The following is a 14,334-nucleotide window of genomic DNA, read 5'->3' on the forward strand; positions in this document are numbered from 1 at the left end:
AAGGAGGGTCCCCAAGAGCCAGCCACAGAGGCTCAGCCACAGCTCTGTCCACTGGGTCCCCAAATATCCTTGGTGTAAGCCATGTTCAGGAAGCTCCGGGAAGTGTTCTGCAGCTCAGAAGGGCACCTCTGGAGGTGAGAGCAGGGGTGCCCCAGAGGCCAGGAAAAAAGCCACTAGAACATCTAATTTGGAAAAACAGAGCTGCCTTGCTCATACCCCAGTCCTTTTCAGGAGGAGGAAAGGCCTCGCTCCTTCTGTTGAAAGGGGACTGTGTGTCTGTCTGGATACCTGGGAATTCCTGCATTGGGAATTCTGGAGTGGGAGCAGGGAGGGTTCTGCCGTCTGGGACCCTTCCTTTATGCACAAAGGCTGATCATACCAAACCGTGCAGCTAGAAGCCAAAAGCTGCACATTCTCTCTTGATAGCTTTAAAAAAATTGTTTTCCAGTGGTGGAGTGGGGAGGGTACATACTTTCTCCAGGATTAAGGGTTTTACTGGCCTCGACCACGGAAAAGTCCCAACCAATATGTTGCATAGAAGGCAACTGGTTGAATTCTGGCAATAGTGGGAATAGGTGTGGATCATGCCCGTGTGTCATCGGCTTGTAACCAAGGAGCAGCCAGCCCCAGACCCATACATCTAACGGATGTAAAAGCCACACAATCAGGGGCTTGACTTTCATATTGGTACAAGGGTATTTCCAACTCTCGGAGCCACCTCCCATCGCCCCCAGTTCTGCACCAGGGTATTCAGGCAGGGGACAGCTTCCTAAACTAGAGGAGAGGATGTTCTCAGCCCCTGCTACGAGGTGCGTGGCGGATACACGACCTTGACAACCGGACACTGACACTGTAAGAGGTGATGAAAAGCCTTAGCAACAGGCAGGTAAATGACACAAAGTATGGCCACCAGCCCCAGGCAGTGTGAGAGCACCTAGCAGAGACAATGGAACCAGGGAGCCATTTGTCATTGAAAAGTTAGAATTTTAAAAATCCCCATAAAATAATCAAAGCTCTAATACCACCCAGCTGGCTTCCCTGTTGTGATGGAAAAAATTGCTTCCCTTGGGTGGTAGACTGGGAGAAAAGAGCCTCTCCTCCCGATTTTATGTAGGTACCTGTTTCCCGGAGGTTGGGCAGCATTGTGACAGGCCGGATATTCTCTCGTTGGCTACTAGGCCTGAAGTGAAGCACAAAACTAGTGTCCCAATTTAGTTTTCCTTATTAAGAAGCAAATACAACAAGCTAAATGCCTTTCAAAAGTCTGTACCCCTGCAGACTGTGCCCCTTGGGGAACATTCTCTGCAGCACAGCAAAGGGGCCCCAAATAAGCCAAGTTGGCAAAAGGCAGGGCTCGAAGTGAGCAACAAAATCTGTGTCCCACGCATGTCGTTTGCCCTGTGGGATGGACCCATGGACAGATCCTTTTGTGCTACCACCCGCATGACTGACACAGTGGGGAGGATTTACCCGGTGCTGGAGGAGTCCCCTGTCCATGCTTTGAGAAGGCCCCGAGGGAGCCTTCACGCTAGAGTGGCTCATGTGATCAGCTGCAGAGACCAAGTGCTCACACCTGCTCTCTTGGGGGGCGGGGCGGGACCCAAATGCTCTGGGTGAATCCACAGAGAGAGGGCAGGGGCCAGGGAGGCAGCACGGTGGATCTGGGGGTGGGATGGGGGATGACGGACTTCCTGCCACCCAAGAGCTGCCCAGAGAGCATTTTCAGAAATTTCTGGAAGTTGCCATGGGCACGATGCAGCGATGAAGCTGCCAAGACGTGGACCATCTCAGGACGCATCTGCTAACTCACACAGAAATCGTGTTCAGAGGGCATTAGAGGGACCTGGGAATATTTAAATCACGGCACATGGGAACAATCTCCTGAAGATTTTTCACCCTAATGAGCAAATTCCCCGTTTATTCAAGCAACAAGCATTTGCTGAGAGCCTGTCACATACACAGCACAGACTACAAAGCAAGGAAAGATGGGGACAGGACAGAGGAGGCCAGTCTGCCCCTAGTGCCCTCTCACTGTCAGGGCTGACAGGAGGACCACGGCCCCGTGGGAACACCCGTGCTCACTGAGGAGGGTCTCCGTGTCTCTCCTCTGGGTCCCAGGGGAAAAGTCCCCAGTGTGGCAGCAGAACCCACCCTGTTCCAGCACCTTAACCCCACCAGCGCATTTCACACCTGGGGAAGGTGGGGAGGAGGGAAGGAACTGACTCTTTCCCAGTCCATCTCACCTCTGTCCACCTCCACCTTAAGGAGAGGGAGGGGCCCTAGGACTCAAGGAGGAGAAAGGCCAGGAGGAAAGAAGGGTGTCTGGCAAGGAGGCCACCCACACGCTGCCCGATACCCAGCCTGTGTGGGGACTCCCGTGTCCCCAGGGCTGGGCTCCTGCCAATGCCATAAGGCATGCAATTCCTCATCAAGAGGGAAGAGGGACACTTTCTTCCCTGGGGACCTAGACCCTGGGCAGCCCAGGAGGGGGTCTTTGGTTGGGGTCTGCAGTACTGCCCTAGAGTGATGGCCTACCAGGTTTAATCTGGCTCCGGGAAGGTGATGCCTTATCAACTGCTTGGGTCTGTAATGGCAGGGGACTGACAGGCAGAAGCAAGGAACAGCCCTAACAGGTGGTGGGTAATGAGCAGGCGAAAACCCACAAGGGCTGGGAGGTCTGTGCACACGGGTGAGAACCACAGAGGCCAGCAGACCGAGGGTTACAGGAAGGGGGGGTGGTGGGATGACTCTGACCTGCCCACAGTGCCCTTAACCATTAGTCTCACACTGCAGCTGACCCAGAACCTTCCTCCAGGGCCATGTTCTTAGACACCACACACCCTTCACCCTGACTGTGCCTGAACTGGTCAGGGCAAATCCCAAACCAGAAATCAACGGGAACCACCTGTTCCTGCTCCTGTAGACATTTTCTATCTGAGTTCCACGGCTCATTTTTCTTTTCTGCCCCCAATTAGCACAGCTAAATGTATATTTTTTTAATTGCCTATTTTTGAAGCAGAGTAATTACCCTATGCTAATTAGCTTCAGGAATAAAATAAAGGAAGTAATCCTGTGTAATGATAAAAGCGTTATTTTAAAATGAAGGCCTAACTAACCAAGCAATTCTTTAAACTTGTAATGGAAAAATATTTAGTTAAAAAAGAGAATTTTTCACCTACAGTGTACGTATAGTTTCCTAGATACAATAAATGCATAGGTCCTTTAAGGAAGTCACATTGGCACATTAAAGTCAAAAGAGAATTAGCCAGGAGGAGTGCTCTATTTACTAAAAACATTATTTTTTAGTCTCAAACTGCAACTGCTATATACTTTATAATCTCAGGTGGATTCTGCTAAGGAAGAGGTGGTGAATTAGGACGTGTTCTCTGAAAGCTACACGAGGATTCAGAGAAGTGAACACCAGCGGGGACACGATTAGGGGCCATGTGGCCTGTGCCTTGTAGCTAAACATATTTTTTGGTCTTTATCAGGAAAAAATAAGGACATTGGATAGGGATAGATATTAGGATATGAGTTGGGGCATCCAGGAGTCAATTAAATATTTGATGAAGTTTTAACTCAGACAATAAGAAACAACCACAAGACATACCCCCCACCCCTGCCCCCCAAGGATGGCCAACCCACTGGCTGAGCCAGGAAGGGTGATGATCTGGAGCTTGAGCCCTGCTCTGCTACTTACTGGCCGTTGACCTTGAGTCACCTGACTGCTCCAAGACTACAGTTTCTCTTAAACAGGGAGAATAATCCCTACTTACATCACAGGGCAGTTCTGAGAATCAGGGTAGAGACAGAAGCACTTTGAAACCCAGATGAGTCTGTAGGATGGAAGGGACCCAGCGAGTACAGTAAGAGGGCAGAGTGGTCCCGAGGGCTCTGAACCCCCTTGCATTTAAAGTTGATACTGATGAACCTACGGGCTCTCTGGCCTCCCACTGAGATAATTTGTTAGGAAAGTCACCATTGTCCTCAACTTGAAGACCACCGAGCCCAACAGCTAAGCAGAGAAACAAAAACAGAAGCCTTAACGTGGCTGCAGCTCCTAACACTGATGCGGGTCCAGAATGGAAGCCTGGTGACGGAGTCCCGTCCCATCTTAGGCTCACGCTCACCTAAAGGACACAAGCTTGAACACTTCCTCCTCCTGAAAGCCAGGAGGCCTTCTAGAGCACAGCCAGCAATTCCACCTCGCGCCACAACCTGTATGTTTCAGGAAGGAATTCACGATTGGATTTGAACGTCTCACCAACGACCGATTATCCGTGAAGCACTAAACACCTCCTGCCTTCACCCCATCATGGGTGGTTCCCATCCAAGCAAAATATCCCAATATGAAAAGTGCAGCAAATCTGATAGACTTTTGCAATAGAAACATTAAAAAAAATTAAAAAAAACCCTCTATATAAAATTAATTGTGCTGTCTTTTCAGAAACCACGAAGGGTTTGTGTTCGTAAATCTTTTTAATATATATTTGAGAGCTATGAAGCAGTTGAAATTGTTTAATATTTTCCTGTCTATTTTTGAATCAGCCTCCCATCCTTAGCCTTTCATGGGTAGCAAACTCTAAGGTTCAAGAAACTTCGTTCTAAAAATTCCAAGTGGTGGTTTTCATACTTGCCTCCAGCTAACCGGAGAACAATTGGTTGTTTTTCAGGAAATCTCTCTTCTTGTCATTAACCATTACTTCCGGCACACTCATTCCAGTTCAGCAGGCTATGAAATTTGTTGGGCCTACAAACAATTAGGTCTTTGAACAGGGTGGTTTTGAGAGTAGAGCAATAACAGAGACATGACAAACCCAAACTGACAGCGCGTCGCGTCGCACAGAAGGTCTGGAATGTACGGCTGTGAACTACAATCTCCACTGTGTCTCTGAGTTAGCGCCCGTTTAGACATTAGTCTCTCACTCTTTTCTATATTCCAGACCAAACGTCTTAGTGCCAGTGCAACACGATATACATAGGATTCGTTTTCCCTAAGTGCTACCTTTTTGGTCCCCATCTTTTTATGTGGAATGATATTTTTCAAGTATGATGATTTATATGACATTTTATTTTTAATATTTCATTGCTCATTCTCTGAATGCATCCATAAAAGTGCTAAGAATATTCACTCGCTTTCTCTCTTCTGCTGTGAACAACTGTTTCCATTCTTCCAATGCTTCCAGAAAAAGGGGTGGACCGTCTGCCTCATGGCCCCAAACCCCCAACAGGTTGAGGCCTTGCCCCGTCTCAACCGTGAGTGCTTCCAGCAGCAGTCAGAGGCTCTAAGTGGCACATGCTGCCTAAGGGACCCACACCCTCTGGCCCAGAGGTGACACTTGAGAACAACAGTCCTATTTTGCACTTGTCCCTGGAGGCCTCACGCTCACCGACCGCCTCATTTTCGCGGCTGCAGTGCAATAGAAGCACAGACGGAACAGAGACGTCCTTCTGACTCAAGTGTCGAAAGAGATGTGACACATGCCACATCCCTGTGGCTAGCAGCTCAGAGGTCTGTGCAGCTGCTCAGATAGCGGCCCCCAGATCTTGCCTTGGGGGGCAGAACTCCAAGGAGGACGCCCAGCACCCTGGCCCGTGACCAGACAAAGACCACGATGGCTCTTCCTTCCAGTGTATGAAAGAACAGACGGCGGCTGCCGACGTGGAGAGACTCATGGTGCGGGAAGGGGAGAGAAAGGAGGATGCCGGCGCCAGAGTGTCCAGAACAGCTCCCGGGGGGGCGGCTCAGCTTTAATCATCTTCTCGGCACATCGGCAAGTTGACGAAGGTGAAGACGTTAAACTCGATCATTATTGAGAAGCACAAGAAGATGACGTAGAGAACCAGCACATAGATCCCCAGCTTGCGGTCCAGCCTCCATTTATTTAGATGGATGCCAAGGACCTGGAAGGAGAGAGTGCAAGGATTGGGCTTAGGGGCAGAGAAATACAAAAGGCGTTTTTACTGAAAAACTATGCACAAATGATGAACCTCAGAACTTTCTCCAAAATGTGGTTAAGAGCAGAAGGGCACTGTCAGGTATATCCTTGGTCTGATCAGAACAAGCCCTGCAGGCTTTAGCCTTGTCTCATGAAAGGGCGAGCCCCTGGTCCAGTTCTGCTGACTGCAGGGACACACAGCAGCTGTGCTCATGGGACCTGCCCTCTCCGGGCAGGCACACCACTTCCTTGGGACACGTGTCCCCTCCCGACCCAGTCTAGGCACCGAGGTCCTCCCTGCCCAGACCTTCTCTAGTGACAACCAGGGTCTATTGCTGGGTGCTCCCTCTGCTTCAGCCCTCTCCAGCAAAACTTCCAAGGCTCCTATTGGCCCACAGTCCAGGAAACTTCAGCTGGGACCACCTTTTCTTGTGTGTGTGTGTGTGTGTGTGTGTGGGGGTGGTTAGACAGGGGTGGAGCACGTCCTCTTTCTACAGTCTTTCTAGACTCTCCCACACTTTCCTTCACTGCTTTCCTTTTTATCCTTGAATTGAGGCTTCCTACCGGTTGCATCACAGTTACCTCATCAGAGCAACATCATGGGTCCTATAGAGACAGACCAATCCGGCTTCAAATCCCAGCTGTGCCATTTACTAACCCTGTGACCTTGGGCAAGGTACTTAATCCCCGAGCCTTGATTTTTTCTGTAAATTGGGAATGGTATTCATAAGGACTGAATACATAAGCAGAGGTAAAGGTTTAGCACAGTCCTGGGCATGCAGAGTAAAGAGACTGCAGGATTACCATGTGCCAGCCCTGAGGCCTGACCATCCTGCCCCCATCTGTCAGCTCATCTGGGCTGGGGGAGGATTTCTCTCCTCCTGGCACCATGAGACTGGATGGGTGGCAAAAACAGATGAAATATAATTTGCTTCCTCTGGTGACTTCCTGGTTGCTCAGGGAACAGTGTAGTGACGGGTGCCAACATTCTTGGCACAAATTGTGTCTGGGGTTATCTGAATTTATATCTTTTTGTTGTTGTTGTTGTTGAGGAAGATTCACCCTGAGCTAACATCTGTGCCAATCTTCCTCTATTTTGTGTATGAGCCGCCGCCACAGCACGGCCACTGACAGACAAGTGGTGTAGGTCCAGGCCAGGAACCAAACCTGGGCCGCTGAAGTGGAGTACACCAAACTTAACCACCAGGCCACAGGGCCGGCTCTGAATTTACATCTTTCCTCAGCTTTATCTCTCACTCCCAGGGAGACGCAAGAGGGGTGTGACTGGGCAGAATCCCATGAAATGAAGCATGCACGAGGCTTCCAGTTTGGAAGTGTAAAAACTCACAGTGAGAGCAACAGAGCCCAGCAGCAAGACCACGGAATAGACCAGACCCCGGCTGTTGATCTTCACCTGGAAGAGTAAACACACGTGCCCTGAATCTCTGGGCTGCTTGAGCCCCCTCCATTCCGAGAGCCCAGGGTACTCTGGTTTATTCCTTCCTTCATCTGGAAAGCACAGGTGGGTGTCCACAGTAAGCACGTGGCCGTGGAGGGTCAGCTGCCTGTGGATTCGAGTCTCGACTCTGCTTGTCCGAGGCAATGCACCAGGAGAGGACAGGCAGGCAGGCCAGCGGGCTGAGATATGGGGTGGAGACACCGATGAGGCTGCTCTGGAAGCCTTCACGGAAAGAAGGTGCCAGGTGCCAAGGAGAGGGGTGAAGCATGTCCCTTGGAGCCCTTGGCTGGAACAGGGTCAATGCCACTACCATTCCCCACAAAGTGCAAGTGCCCAGTGTCCCTGTCGCTTACTCAAAGGGTGAGAGGAACTTACTGTGGATCCACAATTAATAACCATGGTCTGCAGGCCCCACGGTATGCCGAGTCCAACTAGGATGTCAAACACGTTGCTTCCTATGGTGTTAGAGACCGCCATGTCACCAAGGCCTGGAGGAGACAGTTGATACGTGTCATTCATTAAGAGAAGGTCACCGGAAACCCCTGTTCTTTCCCATAACTGTTCTATTAGAGCTATTCCTTAGAAAGGAGTTCCTTCTTCAAGGACCCCACATTTCTACAACCTTTTTCTGAGGTCTAAATCCACTCCCTTCATGAAGTCTACAGGGCCTGTTATGGGTTGAATTGTGACCCCCAAGATGCATATGTTGGAGTCCTAACCTCCAAACACCTCAGAATGTGACCTTATTTGGAGACAGGGCCTTGACAGGGATTATCAAGTTACAATGAGGTCATGAGGGTGGGCCCTAATCCAGTATGACCAGTGTCCCTATATAAGGAGGAAACTTGGACACAGACAGCAGAGAAGGAACATGAAGACGGCCGTCCATAAGCCAAGGAGAGAGGCCTGGGACAGATTCTCCTTCACAGCCCGCAGAAAGAACCAACTCCGCCGACACCTTGATCTTGGACTTCCAGCCTCCAGCACTGTGAGGCAATAAATGTCTGTTGTTTATGCCTCCCAGTTTGTGGCACTTGGCTACGGCAACCCTAGGAATCTAAGAGGGCCTTTCATTATTTCTCCTGCCAGGTTCATCAGCCGATGTTCTCTGAGGACCCACTATGTGCTTCGCCTCAATTAATCCTCCCAGTTACTCTGGGAGGGAGGGGGCATCATCCTCACGTGGCTGATGATGAAACTGAGGCTTAGGACGTGCCCAAGGTCACACAGTTTGTGAGTGGTCCAGCATCCTTCACACCAAGCCACAGTGCCTACCTGTGGCCCAGGCGATGCTGCCACGTCCTTGGCTCAGATGACAGGGCATCGGGTCTTATGCCCTGGTGGCTTCTGAAGGGTGAAATCTTTTCTCCCAACCAGACCAGAAGCATCTTAGAGGCCAGAGGCCGTGCCATCATCCCCCTCTTCCTCCCCAACTCTCCACTATCACGCCACCACACAAGCCGGGGAACTTAATAACTTGAAGGGTATCAAAAGCTAGAAAATAAACTTTTACAAATAAGACTCATGCTGGCTGACATCTGTTCTAACCCGGCCACATCGCCCTAATGCAACATGACAGTCGTAATCGGGCACACACAAAAATGTCTGTGGAATGAACAAGGCTGAAACCATAAAATTGCTTTGGTCATTGAAAAACTCACAGCAACTCAGACCAGCATCAGACGACTGACTCGCCTCCGTCTGACCACTTGCCTGCTGGTGCAAGCCAGGTCACCTACACTCCCGCCCTGTTGCTGTCATCGGCTGACCTCCAGGACACAATGTCTCCCTCCAGGGCCTCACCTTCTCCCTCCCTGCCTGCCCCAGGCACTTGTTCTGAGGGTCTTCACAATCCTGGCAGCTTAGGCCTGTTAGGGGCGCTATCTCTAGGAAACTGTTCTGCCAGTCTCTCATAAAACACAGGAACGTGCAGCAACTGTTCTGGACCAGCTACCAGCCCTGGTGAGGAGGCAGGCGCTGGCTGGATAGGTCAGGAGGCAGAAGGATGCCCGAGTTTGGGAGGAGAGGGATAAGCATTTCTCCGGTTTGGCGGACCTCCTGCTCTGCCTGGGCGCTGCCCTTGAGGACTCTTATGGCAGCACTTCTCAAACTTTAGGAGGACAAGACTCATCTGCTAAAAAGCAGATTCTGATTAAGGGGGGCTGGAAAGGGGCTGCGAGTCTGCACTTCTCACAAGGTCCCTGTCAAGCCGATGCTGCCAGTGTGCCTGGACCACACTTTGAGCTGCAGGGCTTTAGGGAGCCTGGGACGCAGTACTTCTGCGCTAGGGCACACTGCATGGTCTGCTTTGTACGGTGGCCTCTGAACAGAGGTTTCTGTATCCTTCTGTATCCCTCTGCCATATGTCTGCTGCATCCTCCGTCAATCATATCAGTGTCACCCTTCCTCAGTTTCTGTGTTCTACAGTCCACAGTAGCCACTCTGAGATGACGTCCTCCATCAGAACCCCACCTGTCCCTGTTCCTACAGAGCCCCTTCTTTGACCTCATTGGGAACCCCCCCATGCCCTTAGGCTGCTAGCATCATGACCCCCTCCACACAGTAGCCTGGACTCCAGGGCCAGTTGTTTAAATGGCACATTCTCTTGTCCCCTTGACCTTCCATAGTATCTATCCAGCTGACCCCAGCTCTGGATGAACCTGTCCTCTCTCATCTGTGTGTCACTGGAGCTGGTATGGTGGAATCCCACCCAAGTTCATGCCACTGAACATCAGCCAGGCCCTCGGTGCTCACCGGCTTTCCTTTTACTCATGTACTGGGTTGAATAGTGTTACAATTAATCAAGGAAATCTCAACTAAAATTGGAGTCAGGAAGGCCTGTAGAGGGAGCTCTCATGTTCTACCACTCATCGTCAATTACCCCACACAGGAAGACGTCCATTACAGCACCAGTTAATTACAGAGTCAGTTACAGACCTCAACAGGAAGAGACATACTTGCCTTCCCAGACAGGAAGTGCACCTATTTTACTGCTCCAGCAGGAGGAAGATTTCCTTCTTGCCCAAGAACAAGCCCAGCCAATAGAAACGCCACAGCTCAGCCAATGAGAAGCCATCGTCACCTGAACTTTGACTTTCCTCCAATGAACTTTCATTTTTTCCTTGCTGGTGACTTCCTTTCCCTGCCTCACCCTCTTGACTAAAAAACCTTCCATGTTGTGTAACTCCTCGGAGTATCTCTCTGCTTGCTAGAAGAGATGCTGCCCGATTTACGAATTGTTTAATAAAGCCAGCCAATTAGATCTTCAAATTTACTCAGTTGAACTTTGTTTTTTAACAGTAGTGCCCCCCCACCCAACTCATGTCCACCTGGAATCTGTGAATGTGATCTTATTTGCAAATAGGGTCTTTGCAGATATAATCAAATTAAAATGAGGTCATACTGAATTTGGGTGGGCCCTAACCCAATGACGGGTGTCCTTATAAGAAGAGGGAAGCTTGGACACAGACACACAGAGGGAGGAACACCACGTGAAGATGCAGGGAGACTAGAGCGATGCCGCCAAGCCAAGGAACGAAAAGGATTCCCGGCACCCACCAGAAGCTAGGAGAGAACAAGGAAGGATTCTTCCCTAGAGCCTGCAGAGGGAGCACGGTCCTGCCCACACCTTGATTTTGGACTTCTAGCCTACAGAACTGTGAGATAATCCATTTCTGTTGTTTCAAGCCACCCACTTGTGGTACTTTTGTTATGACATCCCTAGGAAACGAATACACTCACCTCAAAGGTCACTCGATTAAATTCCATTCCCCTCAGCTGCTGTCCCCGACCGTCCCCAGTTTCTGCAAGGCTCCAGCCTCCTGCCAAAGATGCTCCCACTCTGCCCTTCCCCTCAATTCATGTTTTCTCAGCACCGACTGAGCAGCCAATCAACCCTTTCTCCTGTCTTGGAGGAATAAAATGTCCTTTCTCTCTTTCCAAAGCCAACTTTCTCTCTGGGCGCTTCTCTCTCTCCTGTCTCCTCTGCGATTTCACTCCATTATTCGCCCCCCCTGCCCCCCCATACTTTCAAACTCTCATCTATGGAAGCCCATGCTGGGATGTATCTCACCAGCAGAAAAGGAGCAGTAAATAAAGGCTGGCTCTTCACAGCTCTTTTGTTCTGCCATCAAGGAGCACACAGGTACTCCTCACCTTGCTTAACCCATGTCACTTAGTAAGCCCCCAAGAAAACCCACAAAACAAATCAAAACATTATACAAGTTCTGGAACTTTGAAGAACAGGAAAAAAGTTGGAGGTACAGGATATCCCCACTTTGCCTTCCTGGGACCAGAACATTTCTGGTTACTACCTCATTTGCTATAAGAAGTCCGGGCTTCAGCTCTGTACAATCTCATGCTGATGATTTCAGAACACGTTCATTTTTATACAACTCCATGCACGCAAATGCTTCTTGAGGTCTGGAGGAGCTTACCTTGGTGGTATTCTCTCCATGGATGGAATCTAATACATGATTCTTTCTGGAAGTCACAGTTTCCTCCCTAGCAGGACTTAACAACTACCAGTCATAAGAGCCACGAACTATGACTCAGGCAGGGGCGAGGGGTGCTGCATGGTGATGCTGACCGTTGTGAGGGCTGAGGTATGACCCGTACCTTGTCTCGCCACGATTAAGCTGGCCATGCAGTCTGGAACGCTCGTGCCTGCTGCCAGGAAAGTAATGCCCATGATGACATCAGGGATCCCAAGTGTGTATCCTATAATGGTCACCTGCGGCAGAAGAGGGGTGGGGCACTGCAACTCACAGAAGAGCACTCCTGGAAACTTTGCTTACCTTGAGTGTTTTTAACTTGAACCCAGTACTGCCGGAACCAACAGAAAAATCGGGACTGTGGTTTTATTTTAAAAACATCTTTTGAGTGTCCTTATTTCCTGATTACATGAGTAATATGCATTTTAAAAAGTTTAGAAAATAAAGTAAAATGAAAATAAAAATCACCTATCTTTTCTCAAGACCCACAGACAACCACTATTAACACTTCCCATCAGCCGATGGTTCTCAAATTCAGGCATGTAAAAAATCCTCTGGCGGGCTGGTTAAAATGCAGACTGCCAGGCCCCACCCCTGAGTCTGATTAGGAGGTCTGGGGTAAAGCCCAAGAATCTGCATTCCTAAACTGTTCCCAGGTGGTTGGGAACCTGAGGCTGCTGGTCTGGGAACCGCGTTTGAAAACCACTGCTTCAGAATACATCCTTGATCTTCATTTTGCTGTATTAGAAAAAAATGAAATCAGATTATACTAGCAACATGCATTTTGCACCTATTTGTTTCATGTAGTAACACAGCGTCAACACCTTTCCATCTCAGATATTCATCGACAACATTATTTTAAGCTGATGCATAGATTTCATTGCATGGCTGTAAAGTTTTAGCCAATCCCTCACTGGTGGATACCGAGGTTTCTCTCTTTGCTCTTACAATATCACTGTGTATAAGTAACATCTATTGAGCACCTACTGTGTACCAGGTGTTTTACTTTCATGACCTCATGTACTACTCTATTATTCACCATCCACCGATGAGGGAGGCACTATTATTATGCCCATTTTACACCCTTTTCAGAGGCTAAGTAACAACGCCCGTGGGCTTGAAGCTGGAGAGAAGTAGAGCAGGGATTCCAGGCTAAGTCTTTCTCTAACGGCTGGGCTCCAACCTCGCCATCGTGCTGCTGTGCGCGCACATCTCTGGGGTCTCGTTTTACTACCTCTTTAGGATAAGTTCCAAGAAACAGAACTGCTGGATCAAAGGATATGCAGGTTTTTAAGGATCTTGATACATAGTCACATACTCTTTTAATACATGTCTGACACTTGAGAGATGGTTGGGACTCTGAGCAGCAGCCAGATGGAAAGGCCTAGAAGCATTTGGACAACCCCATTCAAAACACCCACTAGCTCTGACTTGCTTCCCCATCTAGAAAATGGGAACAGTGGCCCCTCCTAGGGTTCTTCACATCTCAGCTGATGGCTCCAATCCCAGTAAATGGCTGTGTAACTTAAAACAAGCTAGTTTGTGTCTCTAAGCCTCAGCTCCCTCATCTGTAAAATGGGCTTGTTAACAAGGATTAAGTGAGAAAATGTGGGGTGACAGTGCCTGACCTGTGCAAGATGTATGTTTCCTTTCTCTTTCAATCTCTTGTCTTGCAATCTCTAGGGACAGAGAAAATGAGGGTGATCAGATTCACAGGGCTCAGAGAGCCCCAGAAGAGTGTGTTTTCTAAGTGCAAAGCAGAGCCCTGGAATGTAGCCAAAGCATATGGACTAAAGCGCTTCCCGCCTAGGACAAAGCTTTGCAGAGGGCTGTGACGATGCACCATGCCCGAAAGCGAGTGCTCAGCTCAGTATCACAAGGCTCGTGGGACGTCATTTACGCAGAGTGCGGGGCAGAGTGCACACTGACGGGTCTGCTCTGGGCCCTGCAAGGAGAGGGACACTGAGGAGGGCAAAATGAGCAGCTGACCCATCAGTGCTGAATCCACACTGGCCATGAAGGAGGCCTCCACAGGCAAAACCAGGCTGCAGCTGACGTGGTTTTAACGGGGGATGCCAGAAATCATAAATACGGGAGGCTAGGATATTCTGGCATTATTGGGCATGGCTATTTTTATTTACATGGCTAAGAAGTTGAAGGATGGAAGGACAGAAAGAAGGAGGACTGTGTGTGTGTGTGTGTGTGTGTGTGTGTGTGTGTGTGTGCGTGCGCGCACGCGCGCACCATCCAAGGCATCAGGACCAGAGACGCTACCTGAGCCCTCCTTTGCCCTGGACTCCAGCCCTGGGCCCTCTGAGCCCTCCGGGGCTCAGCCTTCAGAAAAGAAAGCAGAGCCGAGTCCAGAGCTCGGAGGCTGACCATCACATGACCCTGTGGACGTCATGCCTCCTCTTTGGTCCTCAGCCTCACAACGTGCAAGGGT

At 49.7% G+C, this 14,334-nt stretch overlaps 1 protein-coding gene across 1 annotated transcript in view; it reads right to left on the reverse strand.

The window, feature by feature from the left end:
- Positions 1-4,460: 4,460 nt before the first annotated feature.
- Positions 4,461-14,334, reverse strand: part of SLC24A4 (solute carrier family 24 member 4) — a 157,545-nt gene continuing 147,671 nt past the window's right edge. The window contains exons 14-17 of the mRNA XM_004434212.3: positions 12,016-12,130; positions 7,774-7,886; positions 7,288-7,353; positions 4,461-5,904 (exon numbers count right to left, since the gene is read on the reverse strand). Coding sequence (XP_004434269.1) covers positions 5,752-5,904; positions 7,288-7,353; positions 7,774-7,886; positions 12,016-12,130 — 447 coding nt within the window. The 3' untranslated portion in view covers positions 4,461-5,751. The remainder of the gene's footprint in view (positions 5,905-7,287; positions 7,354-7,773; positions 7,887-12,015; positions 12,131-14,334) is intronic.

Source organism: Ceratotherium simum, chromosome 24, assembly GCF_057802395.1.
Source record: "Ceratotherium simum simum isolate JZ-2026a chromosome 24, ASM5780239v1, whole genome shotgun sequence".
Taxonomy (NCBI): Eukaryota; Metazoa; Chordata; class Mammalia; order Perissodactyla; family Rhinocerotidae; genus Ceratotherium; species Ceratotherium simum.